Source organism: Glarea lozoyensis (genome assembly GCF_000409485.1).
Source record: "Glarea lozoyensis ATCC 20868 chromosome Unknown GLAREA16, whole genome shotgun sequence".
NCBI lineage: Eukaryota > Fungi > Ascomycota > Leotiomycetes > Helotiales > Helotiaceae > Glarea > Glarea lozoyensis.
In genome coordinates this window covers 550,711-574,144 of record NW_007360990.1, presented here as the reverse complement: position 1 = coordinate 574,144, position 23,434 = coordinate 550,711, and the positions used below count along the sequence as shown (strand labels likewise).

At 45.5% G+C, this 23,434-nt stretch overlaps 7 protein-coding genes across 7 annotated transcripts; 3 read left to right on the top strand and 4 right to left on the bottom strand.

Annotated features, from left to right (window-relative positions):
- Positions 1–552: 552 nt before the first annotated feature.
- Positions 553–2,703, bottom strand: GLAREA_07462 (uncharacterized protein; the record flags this gene model as incomplete). The annotated part of the gene is made up of 1 exon (XM_008082150.1): positions 553–2,703. The coding sequence occupies one exon, from the start codon at positions 2,701–2,703 to the stop codon at positions 553–555; it is 2,151 nt and encodes a 716-aa protein (XP_008080341.1).
- Positions 2,704–6,561: 3,858 nt separating this feature from the next.
- Positions 6,562–7,125, bottom strand: GLAREA_07461 (uncharacterized protein; the record flags this gene model as incomplete). Its single annotated transcript, XM_008082149.1, has 1 exon — positions 6,562–7,125. One exon carries the CDS (start codon positions 7,123–7,125, stop codon positions 6,562–6,564), a length of 564 nt encoding a protein of 187 aa, XP_008080340.1.
- Positions 7,126–12,875: 5,750 nt separating this feature from the next.
- Positions 12,876–14,150, top strand: GLAREA_07460 (uncharacterized protein; the record flags this gene model as incomplete). The annotated part of the gene is made up of 1 exon (XM_008082148.1): positions 12,876–14,150. One exon carries the CDS (start codon positions 12,876–12,878, stop codon positions 14,148–14,150), a length of 1,275 nt encoding a protein of 424 aa, XP_008080339.1.
- A 1,367-nt stretch (positions 14,151–15,517) lies between these two features.
- GLAREA_07459 (uncharacterized protein) lies at positions 15,518–17,568 on the top strand (the record flags this gene model as incomplete). The annotated part of the gene is made up of 5 exons (XM_008082147.1): positions 15,518–15,585; positions 15,657–15,725; positions 15,780–17,202; positions 17,255–17,460; positions 17,526–17,568. The coding sequence occupies 5 exons, from the start codon at positions 15,518–15,520 to the stop codon at positions 17,566–17,568; spliced, it is 1,809 nt and encodes a 602-aa protein (XP_008080338.1).
- A 616-nt stretch (positions 17,569–18,184) lies between these two features.
- On the top strand, positions 18,185–19,455 carry GLAREA_07458 (C2H2 and C2HC zinc finger; the record flags this gene model as incomplete). Its single annotated transcript, XM_008082146.1, has 3 exons — positions 18,185–18,282; positions 18,334–19,336; positions 19,420–19,455. The coding sequence occupies 3 exons, from the start codon at positions 18,185–18,187 to the stop codon at positions 19,453–19,455; spliced, it is 1,137 nt and encodes a 378-aa protein (XP_008080337.1).
- Positions 19,456–20,271: 816 nt separating this feature from the next.
- On the bottom strand, positions 20,272–20,767 carry GLAREA_07457 (uncharacterized protein; the record flags this gene model as incomplete). The annotated part of the gene is made up of 2 exons (XM_008082145.1): positions 20,272–20,468; positions 20,524–20,767. 2 exons carry the CDS (start codon positions 20,765–20,767, stop codon positions 20,272–20,274), a joined length of 441 nt encoding a protein of 146 aa, XP_008080336.1.
- A 1,289-nt stretch (positions 20,768–22,056) lies between these two features.
- On the bottom strand, positions 22,057–23,079 carry GLAREA_07456 (uncharacterized protein; the record flags this gene model as incomplete). The annotated part of the gene is made up of 1 exon (XM_008082144.1): positions 22,057–23,079. The coding sequence occupies one exon, from the start codon at positions 23,077–23,079 to the stop codon at positions 22,057–22,059; it is 1,023 nt and encodes a 340-aa protein (XP_008080335.1).
- Positions 23,080–23,434: the final 355 nt, after the last annotated feature.

The window sequence follows — 23,434 nt, the reverse complement described above, 5'->3', positions numbered from 1 at the left end:
TCATCTGCTAAGAAGAAATAGTCCTCCCACTAGATCGTGGGTCGTATGTTTTTTTNNTTTTTTTTTTTTTTTTGGATTTTGTTTCGTATATTTGTCGTCGATAGCTTTTTTTTTGGTCGTCCCTGGATCGGGTCTCCTGCCTCCTTTTGTGCTCATTTCCTCATCCCACTTGAGACATTGAAGTGCTATGTCGATTCCACCTCACCTGTTCTCTTTCTGCGGCTTTTCCTGCCCAGAATTCTTCTTTCGAATTTCTCTCTCGCATGTACTCTTCCCTAGTATCCTCGTGTCGGATTCACTGTATTCTCCATTGTCTCTCCTTCCATTTCCTATCTTCAGTCCACAGCTCTTGTCTCATATTTCGGTCTATGCCTTCACTTCGCTAAATTCAGTTTCCTATTCAGTTGCTCCTTTCACACCATCTCTCAGTTCGTCGCTCTTCGCTTCCATTACCTCATCTCATCTTACCTCACCTCACAATTGTCTGCTCATTTTCCCGCCTACTCAATCGCGTAACTTCCCCCTCCACCCCCCACACTCTCCCCTGCCAACCTAAACACAAAACCCCGCCCCCTCAAAAACGCCCTCAACCTCCTCCTTCCCCATCGTCCCCACATCCTCCCGCCCAAAAAACTCCATCCTCCCAATCCTCCCCACATCCCTCCTAAACTTCTCTCTCTTCGCCTTACTCACCTCCCCCTTCCTCTCCAATTCTCTCTCCGCCGCGTTACTATACGAGTGGGCGTTCATCGCCGGTTTTTTAGGCTTAGACACGCCTTTACGCTCGCGTTCCGCGGTGTTGTCATCTTGTTCTTCGTGTTCGAAGGTGGTGAGGTGGGTATGGAAGATGGAGCGGGTGAGTTGAGGGGAAGATTTTGATGGACTTGATCGATGTTGAGCGTGAGAGTGAGATGGAGATGAACGTGATTCTAGAGAAGCATCGTACAGATCGCTCATAATCTTCTGCGCCTCCTTCGATGGGGAACGTCGTTCATACTTGGACTTCTGGGTATGACGAGGGCTGGAGGTAGAGCTCGGATGAGGTGAAGATGGATTAGGACGAGGTCGTTTGAATGCTGGGACTTCGGTCGAGACGATGGAGCCTGCGAGGTCGATTCTGCGTTTCTTGCCAGCTTTCGTTGCTGCTTTGGGTTCTTGGGCTTTTTCTTTGCCTTTTCCCTTTGCGTCTGAGATTTGGGGGTTTTCGTTGGCCTTGGGTTTATCATAAGGAGATAGCTGTGATAGCATTTTCACCTTTCTGGTGTACGTCTTCGGCTTTGATTTCTTATCGAGACCACTCTTTACTTTCACCTTCTCATTCACCTTCTCAGTCACCCTCTCATTCAACATGATACCCTTTTGGCATCTTCGTTTAGGCTCTGGTTCAATATCCTCATCATCCGTCTCCGAAACAGAACTCATTCGCGACACCGGTTCCACTTCGTACTTGCGTTTCAGATTTGCCGTCTTGGTTCTTTGGAGTTCTTTTAGTGTTTGGGCTACAGGCTTTGGATCGGGTTTCGTTCCGGAGTCGTTCTTTCCGTGCTTGGTGGGTTGTTGTGTTTGCTTCTTTTGATCTTCATCTTTGCTGAAGAGGTTATGTTTCTCCTTATCGTAGGAACTAACAAGATCCCCAGCAACACCAAACATATCCGTAGTCAGCTCATCCCTCTCACCATCATGATACAATTTCGCAATATCTTCCGGTGAAGTATCGTGAGTGAATAAATCCTGTCTATTCAATCTCCTACCCGAGTCCACCTTTACTGACGCCTGTTTTGGCTTTTTCGGAGCACCTGGCGCCATCTTTGCCGCAGACCTTGTAGGCGATGATTTAGTTGTAGATGATGAAGGTTTATCTTGAGCTTCAAACTCAGAAGAGAGAAGTGGTGGTGTAAGAAGTGAACTGACAGAGTCGATCGGATGGAATGACTTTTGTGGTGAAGCTTTGAAGGTTGGGTGAGGGATGAATGTCGCTTCGACTCTGATGTGAGACTCTCGACAGCGGGGGTCCATGCTATCGGAGTCGATATCTTGTGAAGTGTTGGGTCTGGGAGTCATACTCCTTTTTGTTGGTGTAGTGATGACGACCTCAGGCCGGGACATATGGAGGGCAGTAATCGGTGTTGGTACTGGAGTCATTGTATATGGTGGTTTCTTAGGCTGCGGAATAGGAATTGGAGTAGTAGGTCGTGGTGGTGGCGGTGAGCTGTATTTCCGATAATCATACTGTTCCTCCCACACTTCATCTCTATCATCCTTAATCGGCTCCGGCGTAATCGTTCTAGACGAAGAAAACGACGACGAGAACGATGAAGAGAAGGAAGCTATCGGAGACGAAAAATATTCATCAATCGACCGCTTCAGGATATCCAGAATGCCACGTGGTGAGGAAGAACGTTTCGAGGTCTCGCTACCCGCTGATGGAAGTGAAGAGGACGAAGTGTTACGCGTATGTGCGGAGACAGTCGAGGCGGGACTGATTGTTCTTGCTTTCTGCAGAGTTACCGTCTTCCCTTTTTCGTTACTGACTGGTTTTGCAGTCTGCAGAGGATTCGCAGCCAGTTCTGCCATTCGGGCTGCGGCTCTTTGCTGTCTGCGCGCTTCCAGGAAGCGCATCTTGACTTCATACGGATCTGGCAGCGGCGCTTCGAATTGCGGATTCTTCGAGCTTGAGCCGACTTTTTGTTGGTATTGGTACATTTTGGTGGGTGAGTGCAAAGATACTGTGGTGTGTGTAAGTGTGTTGGGTTGATCGAGGGAGGATATTGGGGGAGGTGGGTGTTGTAGATATTAAGAGGAGGTTGGTTTGTTTATAGGATGGAAGACACATGTGTATGTGGGCTAGAAGGCTCGTCGAGGGTAGGTGGGAATTCGGTGGGAGAAGAGTGAATTCTTAGGAGTTTGGATGTGTGGCCAATCGACGATGGCTTCACTTGAAGGGGTCCAGTTAAATTGTTTGAGTAGTGAACTATGAACATGGGTTTTGCCCTTTTCTCTGTTTACGAATATCCATTTCGAGATAAAGTATCTGAATTTCTCAAGTCTCCTGAGACAACTGGTTGGCTAGCTGTAAGTCATCGAATTTGACGGGGACGATAATGAATAGAAGTAAAATATAATAAGAAGTGAATTTCCTGGTTTTAAAATCGCGAAAATGGAACAAGATACGTGTGGCAAGTGACAAGCTCCTATATACACGGTCTTAAAGCCACATAGTATTTCGTAGTCTGGGATTTGGATTGGTTGAATTAATCTCATACAACTGGGCAGTTGTTGCTTTAAAACTCTCATACTGGTTAATAAATTCCCTCAAGGGATCCATACAATTATGGCACCTAAACTTGAAAAAGAGCCGTGATATTCGATAAATCGACAACTATGAAGGATGGCCACCGATTATGCTATAGACTTCTAGAAGTAGATATCTACAGCATTTAGTTCCCCTCCTTCCCCACACTCTTTCCTCTAACACTTCTTACCCATTCTGTTAGAAGCTAAAAAGACAGATCTACTAGTTCCCCATCTCCTCTGGCTCAAAAGCTTCTATTCGGTCAAATCATGATTGTCTCAACCGGTAGAATCCGTTTCAGTATCACCACAACTCCAGCTCCCGTCCCATGAGCAAATTCAGTCTGCGAACCCATCCATCCTTACACGCAACATTCCAAATATGTGAATTGTATCTTGCATTTCCCTGATAAACAACAACGAAATCCGGACAGTGACTTTCTATCCCGCTCAGTATGTAAACATCTGTTCTGAGACGCCCTATTAAGGCTGTGTTCTCGTGTAACAACCTAATAACTAGACTGGAGTAAATTCAAGTTGCTGAATCTATGTAGCCACTTTTTACGTGTTGTGATGTTAACTTAGGGAGATGGATCTCATGGGCCTGCGTAGATTTGTATGAGTGTTGTTCACGCGGATGGATGATACTGGGTGAAGGAATTCTTGACTTCTTAGGCATTATACTGAATTATGGACTGACTATATTCAGTAAATCTAACAAATATAATCAACAAACGTCATAGGAATACTAGCAAGTCTCATGACCGTTAAATCTGAGCTTTCGTTCACATGAATTGGGAGGCAGGATCGACGAATCGAGACTCGTTTCTCCAGTTCTTGACGATGGATGGGGTTTTGATTTCATTTATCAAAATAGTACGAAATACTGGGCTTTTTTGGTTTAATGTATCTATAGGGAATATCTAGGTTATATTTAGGTGGAAGTCTCCAAGCATCTGAAATCATATTCCACGTTAGTGTCATTGAAATCTCGTGCTCTATTCCAGAATACGTAAAGAAAGTGCGTTTAAAAAGAGGGCTGATTTTAAGTTCAACCGTTTATTTATGACTTTACATTGTTTCGATATTTAGAATACCTTCAACCCCCTAATTATCATATCACACAGAGCTTAAGCGAGAGGAGAAGTAAATGAAATAACCAAACTAATTTCTCAATACGCACGAAGACTTCTCACCTCCAAACTTACCTCCTTCCTCACTTCAGAAAATATAGCAACCAAACCCCATATTACTTCAATAATTCAAGGTATTGTTAGTCAGGATAGTAGTACTAACACGAAATCTTGCACAGTACACTTAATCCCCGTAAATCCAAGACGTCGTATTCCAAAGTATTCTATTTATCAATCCTCGATGATATAACGAATTTTCACATCACTCATCTCAAGATACCTCCAAGACACGAGATATTAATAGCTTAAACGTATTCCTCACAAACCCTAACCACTTCACAACCTCCGGAAATCTTTCTAAGCAGATAATGAGAAGCGGGAGATACTAGTGGAGTGGTAAGACGGTGGCTGGCTACTTGGTTTCTATGTCTCGCGGTTTATAATCGTGGAGGAAGAAATGTGTCGGGGTGATTGCTACGACTTCTACATGTTAATAAGGTAATATATCAACGATTCCCAAACTCTCCACGTAAGATACGTAAAGTGTATCCACGAGAAGTTCGACACACCACCAGGTACTTAACACGTTTAACACGCTTAGTTCCATATTTCCACCCTAGATCTCAAAATCCGCAACCAGATTTATGGCATATAAGACAGATTAGTAGATTTAAACCACCGAGCGACAGCATCGCTAATCAATATAATATATGTATTCGAATATCTAGATATCCTTGATGAACGGGTTTCTCGCTACGTGAAAAATCAGTATCTCGAGTTTAAACCACCGGGTTCGACTAACAAATCACATCCCTCACCCCCTCCCAAACAAGACCCTTCAAACCTCTCATAAACCTACCATCCTCACGAACCCATCCCCCCATCTCGCACCCTCCCCGACCAAATCGTCACCTATCAATACGCCTATATCACTACACCCATACTCCCATATCATTCGTCCATAGTATTCGTACATCGTATACCCAAACCCTCGGTCTTCCCACAAACCCCGAAAACTCCGAACCCGTCTCTCCCCACCTGCACGTACATATCGCACCCCACCCAACCGATATATCCGAGATCTGACCAAGCCAACACAACCTGACATATAATCGACACAAGTACCCACGATCTGCTGAAAGAAAAATTCTTTGTATCTTTGATCTATCTTCTCGTTCGAAAATGACATAAAAGAAAAGCTTTCCGCATCGCCACACACACACACTACTCTGATTCCTCATACAATACCGATACCCTCTACTGGAACTGTCGAGTAGTGCTTGGTATCAGGCTATGCCTGCATACTACGCTCAAGTGAGAAACAAACTCTGCTACGAACCCCATCTTGGAATCGGGGATGGGATGTTGCAAGTGCAACTTACTACCTCTGCAAACTACCTCTACAGCACAATCTCACAGTAAGTCACACACTTTCCACTACCTATCCCAAACCACAGCAATCACTTCAAGCATCGCAGTCGATACGACAAACAAGGTAGGTAAGTGGATCTTAAAAGTAATGTATTTGTACTGTCGATTACAGCGGCAGAGAACCTATCATGCCACTACCTAGGTATTTATGTATGCGATACGATACGATACGACACGCCTTCTATGCACAGATGATGTGTATTCATGCCAGATATTCGCCGACCCTCTTCAAATCATCGCTACCAGTACTGATACCATACGAACGAGACGACAAGGATACTAGCGACTGTTATGTCTAGCGTTTCGGTTCCTCGAATCGATCTCGAGATCAAATAAGAGCAGAGCTGGCCGGATGCCGATGTGACGAATCTTCAGTCAGACATGAATTATCTTGAGCTTGACTCTATGTCGACAATGGAAATCAGACGAGCGAGGATAGGTTGGGTCCTTGGAATGCTGGCGGGGTATGAAGACTGTGATGCCTGACGACTCCGAAACGCCAAAGAGACCGAATATGTGAATGTGGGAAATATATACGAGAGGATCTACGTGATACGCAGGTGTTGGAACATCGAGTCGGATGTAGACAAGAGTCACTGACAGAGGTTGGACAGGACGACCCGGTGGTGAGGAGTAAGGATAGTCGAGTGACTAGAAAAGTTAGCAATATGCATCGATATGGTCTGATTTAACTCACCATCAACGTTTACTGGCTGCCCTTTATTGGAGCATTTGAGCTATGGTTGCTCCAGACTCCACCACCGACAGCCTTGCTGATGAACACACACATCAGGATGATGATGGCCACGATGAGAAAACCAGCTCCGACCTTGACACCAAGTTTCTGCTTCTTTCCTAATCCACCCCAGCAAGCACAGCACGCTCTACGACGCTTCTGCTCTTTACGTTGACGCTTCAAGGCAGTTGTACACGGCCAAGGGTCGGCACCACCTCCTGCGGTCTTTGATAGCATTCTGCATCCTGTACCGGTATTTTGAGTTCCACGCGTCATTCCTGCTTCGAGATCGGGAAATGCGTTCGTACTGTCGACGATCCTTTGCTTTGAATCGGTGTATGGTGAGGATTGTGTCATGATGGCTGATTTTTCGGAGTGGGCGGTTCTTGTAGGGGTGAGACTGTGTTGTGAGTCGACGTCTTCGATGGTGGAGAGGACTTCAAATGACTGGTTTGATGTTTGTCGAGAAGCAGCTGGTCGGGTAATTGTGAGGACGTTAGCATTTGGAGCTATCTTCTCTTCGAGAGTCGTCATTGTAGCGGTTGGTGAGTCTTCACGACTCTTGTGAACTCGAGTTCAAGATAAGGAGGTCGTAAGGGGTTGTCTGGTGAAATATCCGCGCGTGTGAGGATGTAAACAGAGGGGATCTCGGGAATCTCGTTCAGTTGACAATCAACAGACCCAATGCCAATTCACGGGTGTTGGCAATTGTGTATTCGGCAACAGGAGGCGAAGGTGTGGTGGTTTGGAGGTCTGAGTTGTCGGGTCCAACTTCACTCCAATTATTAGGGTTTCCCGAAACTGTAATTAAGCACCCTCGCAATCAATGACCAGTCAGAACAATAAAGTCCTGAGTGAAGGAGTGGAAGAATTGAAGGTGGTATATCGACGTCGAGACGATTTGAAGAGGAGGAGAAAGGAGAGTGTGATCTCAAGCTCTGCGGATATGCGAACCTTGATGTAATCTCGCTGGTGCAGTGGTCAGTGGTGTCGCAGAGAAGGAGAGGCAGGTTGAGGATGGCGAGTGGAGACGATGCTGGGTTGTGTGGCCAATCAAGGCACGACCTAGCACGACCACGCGGTCGGATCTAGCCCCAAAATTGGCTCCCTATCTTCGCTGCAGCTCCAGCCCAAATCCGCACTTTTTCTCGTTTTCGTGCTCCTTTTCCGAGCGACGATGCGATTACTGTACGACGGATCTGAGCTTAGCCTGCCTCTAAGTACCGCTAATGCGCGAAACTATATGCAAATTCACGTTATCGATGAGCTTGTCTTAGCAGAATGCGTAGGGGTTTCTGGTGTTTGAAGTGTTGAGAAGTGATCGAGATCATAGAATAGGTCACTGGCAAGACCGGAGAAGAGAGCAGGACTCACTCGCAACACTGACCCTAAAGTTATGCGATACCTCATTTTATGGCGAGATACCTGTGTGACATGCACAGCATGGAAAGGTCGAAAGGGTCGAAAGGTCTCACGAATTACATCCTGGCTGCAGCATGAATGGCGGCTGGTGATTTGATGAGTGTGCAGCTTCGGTGGTATCTCTTCCCGCTGAGGTATCACTTCGACTTGCTCAGATACTCTCCTTGCGCCGTGGCAAGCCAAAGCCAGGGCCTCAGGGCGCTACTGGTCTTCACATTGTGACAGTACGACAGAAAGTCCTAACCAATCCTCTTAGAAACATGAAGTCTCAAGTCACAACCTGCAAGAAGCCGTTACGGCTCAACGGTAAGCATTGCAGCTGATTTGAGCTGGTCACTGCATCGTGGTGTTCCCTCTGGAAAATTACTATTGAGAGCACAACTTCTACTTCATCGACTATCGGCAGACCATTCAATAATGGTCACTGTGCATCATTGCCACTATCCAAGCCAAGGTGGATGATAAAGAGTGGCGTTGCTTAGGATAGCTTATCTGCCCAAGACGCAAGGAAGAGCCGCGAGTTCGAGGTGTCGCCGACGGTATAGGGAAGTTATACTACCTTAGATTAACTAACCTACCAGCGTTTTCGTGGCCGAGATAGATGCTATGAGAACCGCCGAGAGTGACTAGCTCTTCGAGGAGACAACAGTCTGCCTCTGAGTTCAGGAAGCATCAAACAGAATCAGCAGAGTATTTTAATCGTCCCTTCCAAATCAATCATCAGCGTCTCATCCAACGTTCAGCTTCTCCCAAAAGAACTCGCAAGACTTCCATATTTCCCAATCCAACAAGCCACAATACCGCGCGGATCAATACCTGCACCTACACCAGGCTTGCATGAAACTATTCCTTTTTTGACTTTAGATCCGGGAGATTCCAGCTTTTAGTGTCGGTTGGTCTAGAACACGAATCGAGTGCCTGAATATCATCATCTTTACCAGTGCCAAATGTCTACTTCAAATGGCCTACGAATTATTGCACTAAATTGTCTCGGAAGACAACTCGTTCCTGTCAGCTCAGATCTTCAAAGCAATCAATCTGCATCTCCAAGGAACAATACCCACGTGCATACACCATGCATTGGCTGTTCTCGGCTCACCACCCAACTGGGAATCACCCACCCGTTCCTGAATCTTGGCCGGGCCTGGATCCCTTTCGAACGAATCTCAACACCAACAATTAATTCAGACAGAATCTCACGATAGTGCACAAGATGAGGTCATGAAAAGACTTGATACAAGTCTACTGCAATACTCTATCTTAGGTATCATCTAGTGTCGCACGCGCTGGCGTGCACAAAAGTACCACCGAAAAACCAAGTTTCTCGCATGCGCCAATTGCAAACGCTAGCTGAAGCTTCCTCCTGTCCGCTGGCTCTGGCTCGGTGTTCGAGAAGGTGTGGAAGGATGCTAGAGTAGCTGCGTGGCCACTAGACAGTCCGGGCAATTATTTCGCTAGACTAGTTTAGGATTGGTTAGCTTTCTGTTGGTTTGTTCGTGGTGTTGGCCATAAAGTGGTGGTATCGTGATACTAATTTAGGTCTTGCTCGCGATATTCTAGAGTAATCCTCTTCGCATCAGCATCTCATGCGACAGTTTATTGTAAGTCAAAGAATTCCTTTCAATTCTATCTTCCACATACTATCTAACCAACCACCAAAATTCACATTTTCAGTTCGCTTTCCACGCACCTATCATCCCACTCTCTAACCCCAAATTCCTAATTATCCTTCCCCTCTCACATGTCAACGGTCCCGCCGGCGTGGCGACCCGAAATGCTGGAACCACATGGCCAACACCTTCCGTCTTGGAGGTACCAAGCTTTTGGGATGAGGTGTCGTGGCGAGTGTGCTGTTTGAGATACGGGCTTGAGGTGTTATTAATTAGGGAGTTTGAAGGTTTTGTTTGGTGGGTGGTCTGTGTTTGTAGATAAATCCTGACGAGGTTTTGGTGGATGGTTGGGAGAGAGGAAGATAAGTGTGTTTGTTATTTCAAGTATCACGCGCCAGGCAACTGAGAAGGGAAATGTGATGATTGGATAGGATTGTGCGATTAAGATTCTGGACTTCTGTTGAATTGGAAAAAGAGCCGCGGATATTTCAGCATTGCGTTCTTCCAAAATTCTCTCCTTCCCAAATACCTACTCTTTATATAACGAATAGGAGGTGATAAATTTGGCGAAAGATGATTATATCTACATAAGTAAACCAAGAAAGACCCTAGTCATTGTAACTGAGTCCAAGATTCTACGCCGCGTCCCTGCGTACAGAATGCTGGAATGGGGGATCTAGATTCTGTGGGATGGAGGTGTAGATCGTGAGCTCGCCCTGGGGGAAGTATAGACGGCTTCATTATTGAGGTCGAATTTTGAATTGTTCAAGAGGGTATTGATTCTACGTAATTTTCTGGCGGAAGAAATAATTGTGGTGTTGTTTGTCACTGCATAAACCATTCTCTTCTCATTAAAATCCCAATACTCTCCTCCGATCGTCGCTTTATCTCTCCACCTCCTCTCACATGTCCACATAACCCCATACAGCACCTCCCACCTCACAGATCTAATTTTCGGGATTTGTTGCACGTCGCGAAAATATTAGATTAATCGATCCCGCCTTTCTCTCATGGAATGGAATCTGCGAGATCTAGAACGAGCTGTTGCCTGGGATGGGCCTTGTTTTGTATTGGTGGAACTCGGGTTTGTGTGAGGATTGTGCTTTGTGGGGTGGGGAGTGGGATTGGAGATGTGTGGGGGGAGGGGAGTGGTGGAGGGGGACCAGAGGGGAGTGGGTCATGTGATGGGTATTTGGCGAGAGGTGATCAGGAAGTGTAGGTGGTCGGATGAGGTCTATGGAAAATGGATCATTTAGGTTAGTAGCTTAAGAGAGGCTGATCAGGTGATAAGGTTTTCCAAGCTTTACTACCCAATGATTTTGATGTATGATATTTCCAAGAGATATACAAAAGCAAAATGTCCGCGGAGTGTTTAGGGTATGGAAACCAAGAGAATGGAGGGATGGTTGTTTTTCCTGTTTTTGGGAGATAGTAAAACTTGGTATATATCTATGGGCTATAGCTAGAACATAACTGTTCATGTAATGAACTTTACATATAACAAAAACGGGGTGAAAATACCTCGCTTAGCCATTACTGAAATAGGGGAAAGGTGATAAAGGCATATAGATATATAAGAGTGACAGCGAATCCATGAATTATCTCATCAACCACCTCATCCTTTCAAATCCCATGCATCTGATTCTCCTCAAAAATGAAGCTATTATCAGGTTGCGAAATGCAACAAAACTTTGACACGAAAGATAGATGATGAACTTCACCTTCACTTCAGGATTCTAGAGTTTGTGATTTAAGATTTAGATAAATTACTGTTTTAGTAGTAACATAGAGCCGTCGATTAATTTCATGATTCAGGGCATGGGTACAAGTCACCACTATCCCACCTGATGCGGAAATGAAGGTATTCCCAGATTGCGATGTGCAACAAAAGTCTGTGACTAGGGATGGTGAACTTCACCTTTAGCCTGGAACTCTTCAATCTGTGATTGAGATTCAACAGATAGGCTGTGCTGTGTATATGAGCAAGTGATTCTATTCAGCTGGTGGAGGGGAATCACAACCATCTTTTTGAGGAGGGGTTGAAGCTATTCCCAAAACACGGGAAACTGCGACGTGCAACAAAAGGTTGTGACAGATCTTAGATCTACCAACTACTCTGGATTTCGATGTATGAGATGAGAAGTTTAAAGGTTAAAATGGGGGTTGGTGATTGATTGTGTTTGGCTAGTGGAGGTAAATGATAGTAATGAGAGTTGGGGGGGGGGCGGTTTGAAGACAAATTTATTTAAGAAGGACTTAGGAGTGCGATATTTAACGACATTTCGCGATAAATTCTGAACATCAAACTCATTCTCATTAGCAGGGAGATGCGATTACTAAATTCAAACCTCGCTGTCTGGCAGTGATTCATCCGATCTAGCTCTTAGCACCGAATTCCAACTATCCCAATTAAGCAACTTTTGAAGCTATTCCCAAAACACGGGAAATTGCGAAATGCAACAAAACATTAGATTGATTTGCTACATTCACTGTTTCCTATTTCACCTTTGTGCTAGTAGTTGCTGAGCATATGATTGGCCATCCCGCCATCTTCATTTTTCTCAGGCTGTTAGAGGTGAATCACAACGATATTCGTCAAATGAGTTTTGAAGCTATTCCTAGAAGACGGGAAATTACGAAATGCAACAAAAGAGTTAGTCGGTTTGCTTTCACCTGTTATGCCACATGGGTTACTCACTAACATATAGGGAGTCTGTGAATAATAGAGCTATGTTGATTTGGAATTGAAGCTATTCCCAAAAGGATGGAGACGGGAAATTCCGACGTGCAATAGAATGAGAGAGTCATCGAGCTATCAAGCAAGTTGATGTCATTACAAAAATATGATGCAATTCCCATGTTGCGATGTGCAACAAAAAAGTGGTTGGGTCCAGTTCACCTTTGGCTTTTGGGCTGCAGGGAGTTTTGTGAATGAACGTAGTCACACTGGAATGGCGACATCTTATTCGGAAGGTGGTCTTCGCAGCTACATCACAATTATGTAAACTTGATTTTCTCAAAGAACAAAAGGGAATGAATGGAGTTTGTCTTACTAAAGTGGTATGGGAAAATATGAGGGAGTTGGGATATGGTGTTTGTTCACTGGGAAAACAGCAGTTAAGTAATAGGAAGTCCTGTAACAAGTAAATTAGTTACTCTATTTTGGTTTTGTGACATATCTCTATTGATTTTATTAAGTTTAATATCGACACTAGTAATTCAAGTACAAAATCCTTAATTTTACATTCCAACATGCCACCTCACAAGAAAAGAAAACTAACTCACCAATCCGCATCTCCTACAAGCAAGTTCTCTCCAAAAAAGAGCCACCTCAAACAAACATACACCTCCCTATCAGCACACCACCGACTCCACGCCGCCTCCCTCGCCCTCCCCACCCGCATCTCAGCCCTAACAACCCTCATCCACCACTCCTCCCAACACCTCCTCGGCCACCCAAACCCATCCTTCACAGCCAAACTCTGCAAAAACAAAGTCCACTTCCAACCCTTCAGATACAATACCACCTCCAGCATCCTCGCCCTCAAACACTTCGTCCGGCACGATCTACTCGCACAGGGGATAATCACACACGCTACTCCCCCAGAACCAGGCTACGATATATCCGCTATGCAAGTCGCAAAACGGGTGATGGCGAAACTGATGGGTGAGGATGATCCGATTCTGTCCCAGAAAGTGCTGGAGTTAGATCTTGATGAGAAAGTTGAGGATCAGAGCGGGAATGTAGAGGTGTTAATCGCGTTATGGAAAGCGCAGCCAGATGTTAAAACGGTGTTTGTTAACGGCATCGCAAAGCCCGCGCGGAAAAGAACGCCAGCCTGTTTCGGACAGTTTCAATGGTCGAAATGCTCAACTACCGTATTACAATGCGACAGTATCCGGAAGATGTGGGTGCGAATCCACGCTGTATCAACTGAACTGGTGCTGCGGTGTAAAGAGGAGGGTCCGATGAGCGCTAGTGCCGCGACGAGGTTGCTGCAGACTGTACATAATGTAGGCCATATAGTCGGCTTCGTAACGGCTCTTGATCTCGCTGTGACAGGACTGGTACGTCCGCCGACGAGAGATGAATTGGTGGATTTATACTGTGCGAGGATTTTCCGCCGGGGGACGAAAGAGCAGATGGCCAGGATTCAGTGGAATTCGACGCTTTTTGTTGTTGCGCAGTTGGCGGGGTTGAGGGCGGATGGGGGGTGGAATCGGATTGATGGGTCGTATGAGGAGATTAGGGGGAGGATTGAGAGCGGTGTGGAGGGGGTGAGGGAGGTTATTGCGAGAGAACTGGGGAGGCAAGGGGAGAGGGTTGGGTGGGAGGTGGTTGAGCATGCGGTTTGTAAGACGGGGAGGTGGGATGGGGGGGGGAAGACGCCGAGGTTTTATGATGGGTTGGAAAGGTTCGTTGAGGAGGAGGTTTTGGATAGTGAGGGCGATGGAGAGTTTGTTAGGTCGAGGTATTTCGAGACTGGGGAGGAGGGACGGAAACGGAAGAGGAGGAGCGAAAAATAGTGGTATGAAAGAATCTGTGATAGCAAAATTAAGGATACGTTCTTACACTACGTTACATGAAAACGTGTCTAAAATTTTGCAGTGGATTAATATAAAAAGTTATCCCTTTCGTTGAGTAGTAAAAGTCTCATGAGAAATCCGTTCGGGCTATCAGTTAATACATCTGTCCGAATTTATGTTTTCAGTCTTCTACTCAACTGAAAGCAGAATTCGTGTGAAGAGTGTGATACTCACACCTCACACTTATTGTAAATGGGGTATTGAGATTGAGCAAGGATATTGGCTGACTTGATAGGTCCGAGGACTACGCTGTCTTCCGTGCGTAGCGGTTACCACATCGAGGCTCTAGCAAAAGAGGGAGATTGATTCTTGGGCTTGATATCGCAGCTTTTGTTGATATTAGACGGATTGCCAAGACGGAGATATTTAAGAATGAACTGTGGTGATATGTGTGGTTTTAGTTCACAAGCCTGGAGTCCTGATAATGTGCTACTACAACCGTTGAATTAGCACGAGACTAAGTAACAGGTGGAGGGCAGAGGAGATAGCAGCATGTGAGAATTGTGTGACTTTTACAGAGGGTGATTATCATTTGGGCAGGGTTTAAGTTCATGTGTGCGTAAATTCGAACACACTACGTGTGATCAAACTAAGCAAGTTTGTACAGAATTGAAGTATAGAGGTTTTCGGCTCATCACTGACAGATCTATCTCAGACAATGTCAAATATATTCCGTAGCTGGGATAATAGAGACCTACACTCTTCACAACGGTCTGGGAGATGCTGGTGCTCTGAGATACACAGTGACGATCTCATGGTTCAAATTGTGGAGTGCCAAACAGCCACATTGTGTCCTTGCTCCTGCGCTGCAGATCTCGCGTATTGTATTGGCAGATCTGAGACAGACCCGACGCAGGCCTGTACCAATACAAAGACCCGAGTGGATATGGACGCTCGAATGTTGGTTTATCGTTATAGAAGTAGACCACTAAGCGCCAGATGCCAGCTACGCCGCGCCAAGAATGCAAACGAAGAGGGAAGTTCCACCGGAATATTGTTTCCCCGTTGCTGGAACACCCACGAGTGTCGACAATCAGGAATGATGCATCAGTCACGTAACATTAGCTGTGTGATGTTTAGCAACGAAGATGATTCCTTCCCCTGTTGGGAATCAAGAAGCGGCCAAAAGGCCGTACGGAGAGCCCAGCAACATGCTTGAAACAACAACATGAATGGGACGAAACAGTCGAAATTGTGAATGCGTTGGAAGACGTGGTTGGGCTTTTATAACACAGTCTCCCCTATCCCGCTCCCAACATCTGGATTTACCAATCCGACTTCTTAAACATCATTAGACAGCATCAAAGATGTCGCGCGCGGACTCACTTCCCTCAGCCAGTAATCTTGCTGAGTACAGTGATGCAGAGCTTGATGAGTATCTTCTCGTCAATGGGCGGTTGCCACTCTCAACTCTTTTTTCTTTTCAAACACTGATTTTGTAAACAGGATAATTATTGTCAAGGACCCGGAAAAGCTGAATGAACAAGACAATTTCAACCTCATTCAGAGGCTAAAGTGACGATTATTCCTTACATCTTTCACACATCGCTCTTGCTAACGGCTGTCTAGGGCTCGAGCTGCCGCGAGCAAGCCAGTCACAGCCCCAATCGATGTGGATGATCTTTTTTCGCGCCTCGAAGAAATCACTGATAAAAGGGAGTTTCCGCCTTGCGAGTCCTCATGTCCGTCGACGGTAGATGCCACTGATGAAGAACTGCATCAGGCTGAGGTAGAAAGACAAGTGCGACTCTATCATGAGCTGGTGGCCAAAGGCGGCCGGCCTACACACCCGATTAGTCTCAGCTACGATGTTGCGAGAAGCTTACCCGAATATCGCGATATCTTGTCGTTCTGGGAGATCACTCCTGATAACCCAAATAACTGGGCGTGTTGGTGGCCGCAATTGTATGCTTGGGATATGTTTCTTCTAAACCGACGCTTTAGCAGGGCAGCAGGCTTTCCGGAATATTGTCAACAAACTCACGATTGTCTGAGAAGACATGGAATTGAACGAGATTTTACGCTGGACGAGGAGTCTGATCGACAGGAGAAGTTGGCAACGTGGATTGAATATTTGGGCTACCATTACAACTTGTATGACTTGAACGCGAGATATGTCCGTCGTCGACAGTCGAGTTACGATAAAGAGGTTGAGAAAGTTATGGATGCAAATGTCTTGAAATCGTCTGAGAACAGGGATTCCTTCGACAGATTTTTCCTGGTCGAGCTGGAAGGCGATCAGGCCAGTGCTGAGAAGGCTGTGGCGTCGGCGAAGTGGTTCGTGAAATCAGTAGAAAAAGAATTGGAAAAGGCGCAAATATTTCGTCTGCCTCTGGAAAATATTCATTTGCTAGAGAGAAAGCTTTCCCAAGCCGAAGCTTCCTTGGACAAGGAGAGAGATCTACATGAAAGGTGCAGTAGACGATACAGCATTATCAATAGCTTCATGAGCCGGGTGGCCCTTTTCGAAAAGGCGAGGGAGAAGATGAATGAGGAAAACCGCCTTCTGCCATGGATACTAAGTCAGATTCCGTTGATTGAATTCGAGTCAACTAGGCACAGGTCGCCAGATGCGATTGTCGTTGAAGGCGGGCAACACGAACAGCAGCCTCAGCCAGTCGGTATGCAAGACTTGAGAGATGAATCTGATCCCGAACGACTAACACGATGTTCTATTCCTCATTCCAGAGCTTTGTTCGAAAAATCGACTGTGGAGGAAACTAGTCATCAGCAACAAATCCGAAAGCTTAAACGTCAGCGGATTGAAGATACAAGCGAAGAGCCTCCTCTGAAGCGACAGACCCGCAGTTGTCGCACTGACAACAAAACAGCATCCCCTCCTCCTTCGCAAACTCGCATTAAGCAAGACGATTATTCGCAAAAATCTGCTTCTCCGAGACTCAAAAGTTTACCAGATACACAGCACAATTTCCCCTTCAAAAGCGGACAACCCAAATCTTGTTCGGGGAGAGTAAATCCATCAGATCTGGGTGTATGTGGGCACAATTAGCTGTTCAACCATCAGAAATGGATTATGGATCTAGACCACAGTGTCATGGAAACACATGATTGGGGAGCTGAGGCGAAGTCAGTATTTGGTCTTCTGCACCCGTACGCCCTTAGGATACAGCGAGATAGCGACCATGCGACCCAAGGCATCCTTCGGTTGTCGCACAGAAGCTGTGCTACCCCATGAACGGCTCTGGACGACAATCGTACCAGTTCGTTCTGATGAGTTGCCAGGTCTATGGTAGGTCCCAGTACTTGTGAGCCTCACCGATGGCGAACATGGAGCCCTATACTGGATGATATTAGTGATGTTGAAATCCTCAATGAGGCATATATTGGCAGAACGTAGAGTATTGAGCTCAACGGCTACAAATGTGGAAGAACAACTCTAACAGCCCCAATTTTAGACGGTAAATCAGAAACTCTACAATATTGTTATTATACTTAGTGACTAGAAACCTACAAATCCTTTATCATCGAGTTCGGATGAAGTCAGGTGATGTAGCACAACTTTCTCTATAGCAAGGTATTCAGATTTGCATATCGAGCAGCACTAGAGGATGTGCATGCAAATCAATCGAGCCACATTTATCGGTATATGTTCAGGTCTCCCTCGAGTATCAGGTTGACTCATTTTCGTGGAAGCCAGAAACCGTCGACTCATCATGCGAGCATGAGTCGAAATGAGCGAAAGCAGGGCGCAGCGCTATTGGTCACCTCCGAACCGACGCCCTTTCCTAATTAGGATGCGCAACATCAATTATAAAGACAGCTGAAAGAGCTTCTCTTCGTTGTTGATTCAACCAATTCAATTACATCCGACTTCTTTTTCTTTTCAGAAGATCCAATCTCAAAAATACGATCAATTGTTGATTATTTACATTCCTAGTCACCAACTACCCCTATCTACTCGCGTAATTGATATGGTGGGTGCAAACACTGGCCAAACAACAACAACTACAACCATGTCCCTTCAGTCTGAAAAGAATCTGTCTTGTGCAGCATGTCAGATCTCATTAGTTGATAGAGAGAGTCAACGCAAGCACAATCAAAGTGACTGGCAGTAAGCACAAAAGACATTCAATTTTATTGATCTTTCGTTGACATCACTTAGTGTTTACAATCTCAAACGTCGTATTGCTGAATTGCCGTCATTGTCTTTGGAAGATTTTGAAAACAAAGTTAAACCAGCCCGACTTGCAGAAGCCTCAGTAGAAGCATCTGGTTTCTCTCGAACTTGTCTCGCTTGTGCCAAGTCCTACCACAATCCAAAATCATGGGATAATCATTGCAAGACATTGAGTCACGCGAAGAAGACCGAAGAATCTCCGTCGAAGAATTCAAGTTCCCCGACTACGGCTGAGCTTTCAGACAAAGGTTTAGATTACGAGGGCGAAGATGAAGGCGAAGATGAGATATCAGGGGAAGCTGATGCAGAATTCGATCCAGCCGATTGCCTTTTCTGCGACATCCAATCTTCAGATCCGGAATCGAATATACAACATATGCATAAAGCTCATGGTCTTTTCATACCGGATCAAGACCGCCTGACCGACATTGAAACCTTCCTCGCTTATCTCCACACCATCATTGCAGATTTCCACGAGTGTCTGTATTGCGGCAGCACAAAAAGTACCACAGAGGCAACGAGGAGTCACATGCGTGATCGTGGTCACTGCATGTTGAACTTTGATTCCGAGGGCGAGTTGAGCATGTTCTGGGAGCAAAGTGACGAAGCTAGTAGCACGGAGGCAAACAAAGCATCTTCTATAGATGATAATGGTCTTCATCTACCATCTGGCAAAACACTAGTCCACCGCAACGGCCCCCGGCAACAATCCCAACAATCAACCTACTCTAAACCAGGATCTTCTCCAACACGAAAAGCAATCACCGACGGCTCAACCAGCACAGGAACAACAACAGACCCAAGAACGCAACTTCAAGTGACCACTCGAGCTCACGGTGGCACCGGATTAATCGGAGTATCGCAACTCCAACGGCGAGCACTTATTGCAAATGAGATGTCTACTCGAAAGCTAGAGTTGAAGGCCAAGAATAAATACGCGCGAAATCTGGATCGGTCGACGAATAAGACGGCTATGAAGCATTATCGGGTATGTCGCAGCTATTTTCATTTTGTTTTGGTCTCGAAAATGAGTTTTCTTGAGCTTGGTAAGAACTAACTAGGATGGCTTAGGCTGTCGAGAGGAAGACTAGGGAGACGCCTATTTGAATCAAGTTTGAGACGACATGAACAAATATTTGGCTACTAGTGTCCTTTTTGTACTCGGTGAATTTTCATTGCGTTTCTTTTTTAAGAGGATGAGAGCGATGTTGACTTGTTTTCTTAGCACGGGGGCAATCCTATACGTGTCGCTGCCTGGATTGACGTTTGATATAGCCTGATACCCCTGGACGAAGTAACGGATGATTGCGAGAAGAGCGGCGGACTTAGGTGGAGGAAGACTATTAAGAAGATGGCGTGGCATCTAGGCATGACATCGATGGAATTTTGGAGACGCTTTAGCGACGGAGAAGTCGGTTGCCATGGGACTGATTGTGAATTGATGCACCTGGACGAGACGGTAAACAGAACTGAGTGTGGAAGGACGAGTCCAGAAGGAAGCCGAAGTCTTCAGCTTGAGGTATGAGCTTCAAGTACGATGCATCGGGCGATGATATTGGAGATCGAATGTTTCTGTAAATGAATTAGTCTTTAACCTCTTACTTGAAATGCCGTGGTTAGAAAATAATGAAAGCACTCTAACATTGGAGTCTCTACCAGCTACATGCGAACCCTTGTACCATCTGCCCATTTGATACGCACTGGTATGAGTTACAAGTAAACACAGAAAAAGCTCAATTTCTCATATCAAAACATCAGACGTTTCCCAGCAGCACATACCATTATGAATTTCTGAAATGAGGAAAAGCCTAGCCCTGCCCAATCCATGAAATTCACCTTTTCCACTCTCTATTCCACGTCTATCCCACCCATTCCCAAACGCCATTCCTAACTCCACAACACCCATTCCCAAGCAAACCCCTCCTAACTCGAACCCTTCGGTTCTGGTATCCCAGTACCACTACTACTAGAATACTGCTTCCTCAAAAACTCCTCAACCTGCACATCATGATCCGGTCTATTCGGCGGTCCCGGCGGCGTCTTACTCGACGTATCCTCTTCCGGACCCTGTTCATACGCGTGCTGCTGCAAGGAACTGATACCCGGGATATACGAAGCCACTATCACACCATCAGCTTTTCCTCCTCACATCAAAAACAGCGATTTCGATCTCACCTTTCTCTAAATACCCCTGCGGTTTCTCTTCCTCGGTTTTGGGACCACCGTGGGCTGCTTGGTTCAATTGGTCTTTGTAATCTCCCTTCTTGAATTTATTCCCCAGGTCGTCTTTCGCGAAGTTGTGTCTGTCTTTGTTGGGGTCGTAATTTGGATCTGCGGCGCTGGCCGTCGAGGATACGGAGTCGAGGGCGGAATTGGTGGTTTGTTTGATCTTCTCGGACGTGGAGGGTTGGGAGGACATTATGTCGTAGGTGAAGTGTGTCTGATGGTCAGTGTTGTATTGAGGTTATTTAGAGGAAGACAAACTGCTTGGTGTGATTTACTTTCAGCTTTTTTGCTATTAGGTTAGAAGTAAAGTTTCCGCTATTTATTTGAGTATGCAAAGTAATGAGATATAATAAGAGCAGTAAACATATTGCTCTTTGCAACGAGAGCAGTCGCATTCTTGCTTTCACCCCGCATGACGTAGAGCGCAGCGTGCCAAGCACGTATCTCGGGTGTCGGCTTCACTTACTTGAGACTTCAGCCCTACCTACTCGAATACATATATTATATCGATCTTTATATCCTCTTTGTCAAATTGCTTCTCTTAAGCGCAAGTTGAAGTTGTTGGCTAGTATTTACAGTGACGTTGGTTCGGGGTCCAATATCATCCTTGTGACTGATCAACCTTGGCATCGGAAACAACTCCTCCCCCCTTTTTACTTAATCTTATACGATAACAAATCTTAAACAAAATATCTTCATTTTTCCCTGTTAAGTCAGTAAAACTTCTGAGTGACAGGACAATAAACACACAGTTAATCACAACATAAAAAAATCATGTAAAACAGTACATATACCAGTCTAGAGTATATATGCTCAGGCGACGTAATAAGAAATCTAACGTGTCGCGGTGGAAAAAAAGTAGGGAGTATCAGCAAATCGGTCATCTATCTTGTAAGAATCATGGTACTTTTGCATATCCTCTCTCCTCAGGCGATTTGGAAGAAATGCTGACCGCATCTAAGTAATAAGTTACTACATTTCCGATGCTGCAAATTTCGAGAATTTGGTTCATTCACTTTTTATATCAAGCATCAATGCGCAGGCTTAAGTCACTTCCACAACTAAAAATTTGAATAATCGACAGAATCAGACAGATTGTTCATACTGTTAACTGTTTCAAGGAAGGCGATAATACTCATGGAACCAGATATATGATACGAGTGGATTGGTCGACGCCTCGAAGCATGACTCGGAGCCTACTGGTCCGCAAACAACCCTCAAAGTGAGAAAACACATCTACTCAGATTAATAAGAACACCGAGTCCCGAGCCTTTATTCGTTGTATCAAATGCACTCATTCATGCAAGTTAAGTCCCGGCTTTCTATTCGCTCACTGTACAAATCGGTTTAGAGTAAACAACTTCAAAAGAGATACTTGTTCTAGAAATGGTCTGGCTCGTGTACCTCTTTCCATTAAAAAAGAAACTTGATCAATAGTGCTAACCTACCATTAGGACTAGCAATTGTACCGTTCTTATCAAGTCAATGGGGTTGGTAACTAGCGGCGGCGGCAGACCGGGCGGCAGCCTGCCTTCTTTTTAACTCTATAATAACCATGCACGTCATAACGGAAGCCAACTCGAACCATGCCCCAAGTTCTTCTCTGGGATCTTGACCTCCTGATGCCGCTATCCATGCCATCTTTCTATGGCTCCTCCAGCGTGTGCTCGCAACTGTCCATGCAGCCACCACCTGTCCAGTAGTCTCCCGTACGAGTTTTGCCCCGTGCCCGTAGCCATGAAGGGATGCTACTTCTACCCCGCGACTGTTTTTCCATCTGAATGACTTCATGAGGCCGCTGCGAATGGGAACAACAAAGGATGACGCAAGTGTAAAAGCTTCTCTGTTTTGGAGAATAATGTTTACGTCTGTTTCACCGGGCTGGCTTAAACAAATGTCGGTTCCTGGTGAAAGTCTGTGGAAGGTCGCTGTTGCCATTCTCGGTGAGCGCAAATCGTTGTTGCGCCTTAATTCCATATGGGGTTTGGATGAGAATATTGACACCCGGAATAGAGGCGCGGTTTTGGATTCTTCACGGCTCCGAGCCAGTGTTATACCGCGTGTAAAGAAACTAGTATAAATCCCAAATTCAGAAGGGAAAATGTTGGTCTGTTGAATCTGCGGGCTAACCAGCGATTGTGCTGAGGGTTGAGTGGTCGTCGAAGTTGGTACACCGTCGGTATTCGCCTCCACCAGTGGATCTTGACGTGGAGCATGACATTTTGAATGTATGTTCTCTGAATAGGTCTTTCGATCGACTCTGTTTTGGTAGGCCTGTTTGCGTGCTAGTTTCTTCTCCCGTCTTCTCGCGCGTCTTCGTCCGTGTGCCATGAAGAGATTGTGTATCTTAGGTGTGAGGTAAGTTTGTATCTTAGGTGTTGCGTATGCTTTGGTTTGAGATAAGAATATGTTTTTGAGTTTGTGTGTGGGAGGAAGAGACGCATTACGCAGTTTAAGATGAAGTGATGATAGCTGCATGACCAAGAGGCAGGCGCGATCGCGCATGATGGAACTCAGGCTTTGGTTGACGAAATATCGACATATAGACTACAAGCACCAGCTCATATTCGGGAGTTTCAGTCTTGACTCTGTTTGGCATTCAAATCCACAGTCTAGAAAGAAAGCTGCCAGGAGACTCGGGACGACGATTCTCACGTTGAACACATCCAACGTGAAAGAGTTAATAATTCCACTTGATCTCGAGCTATATCGGCCATTGTCAGAACGTTCAATCTTGAGACCTCAATTTCAATGGGGAATACCAGGGTAAAGTGATAGGTAGCTGTTTGACCGTTTGCATCGAATGATTCCATATTATAAAAAGCATCTGTTTCTCTGATCTCGGCCGTCATTGATGGGA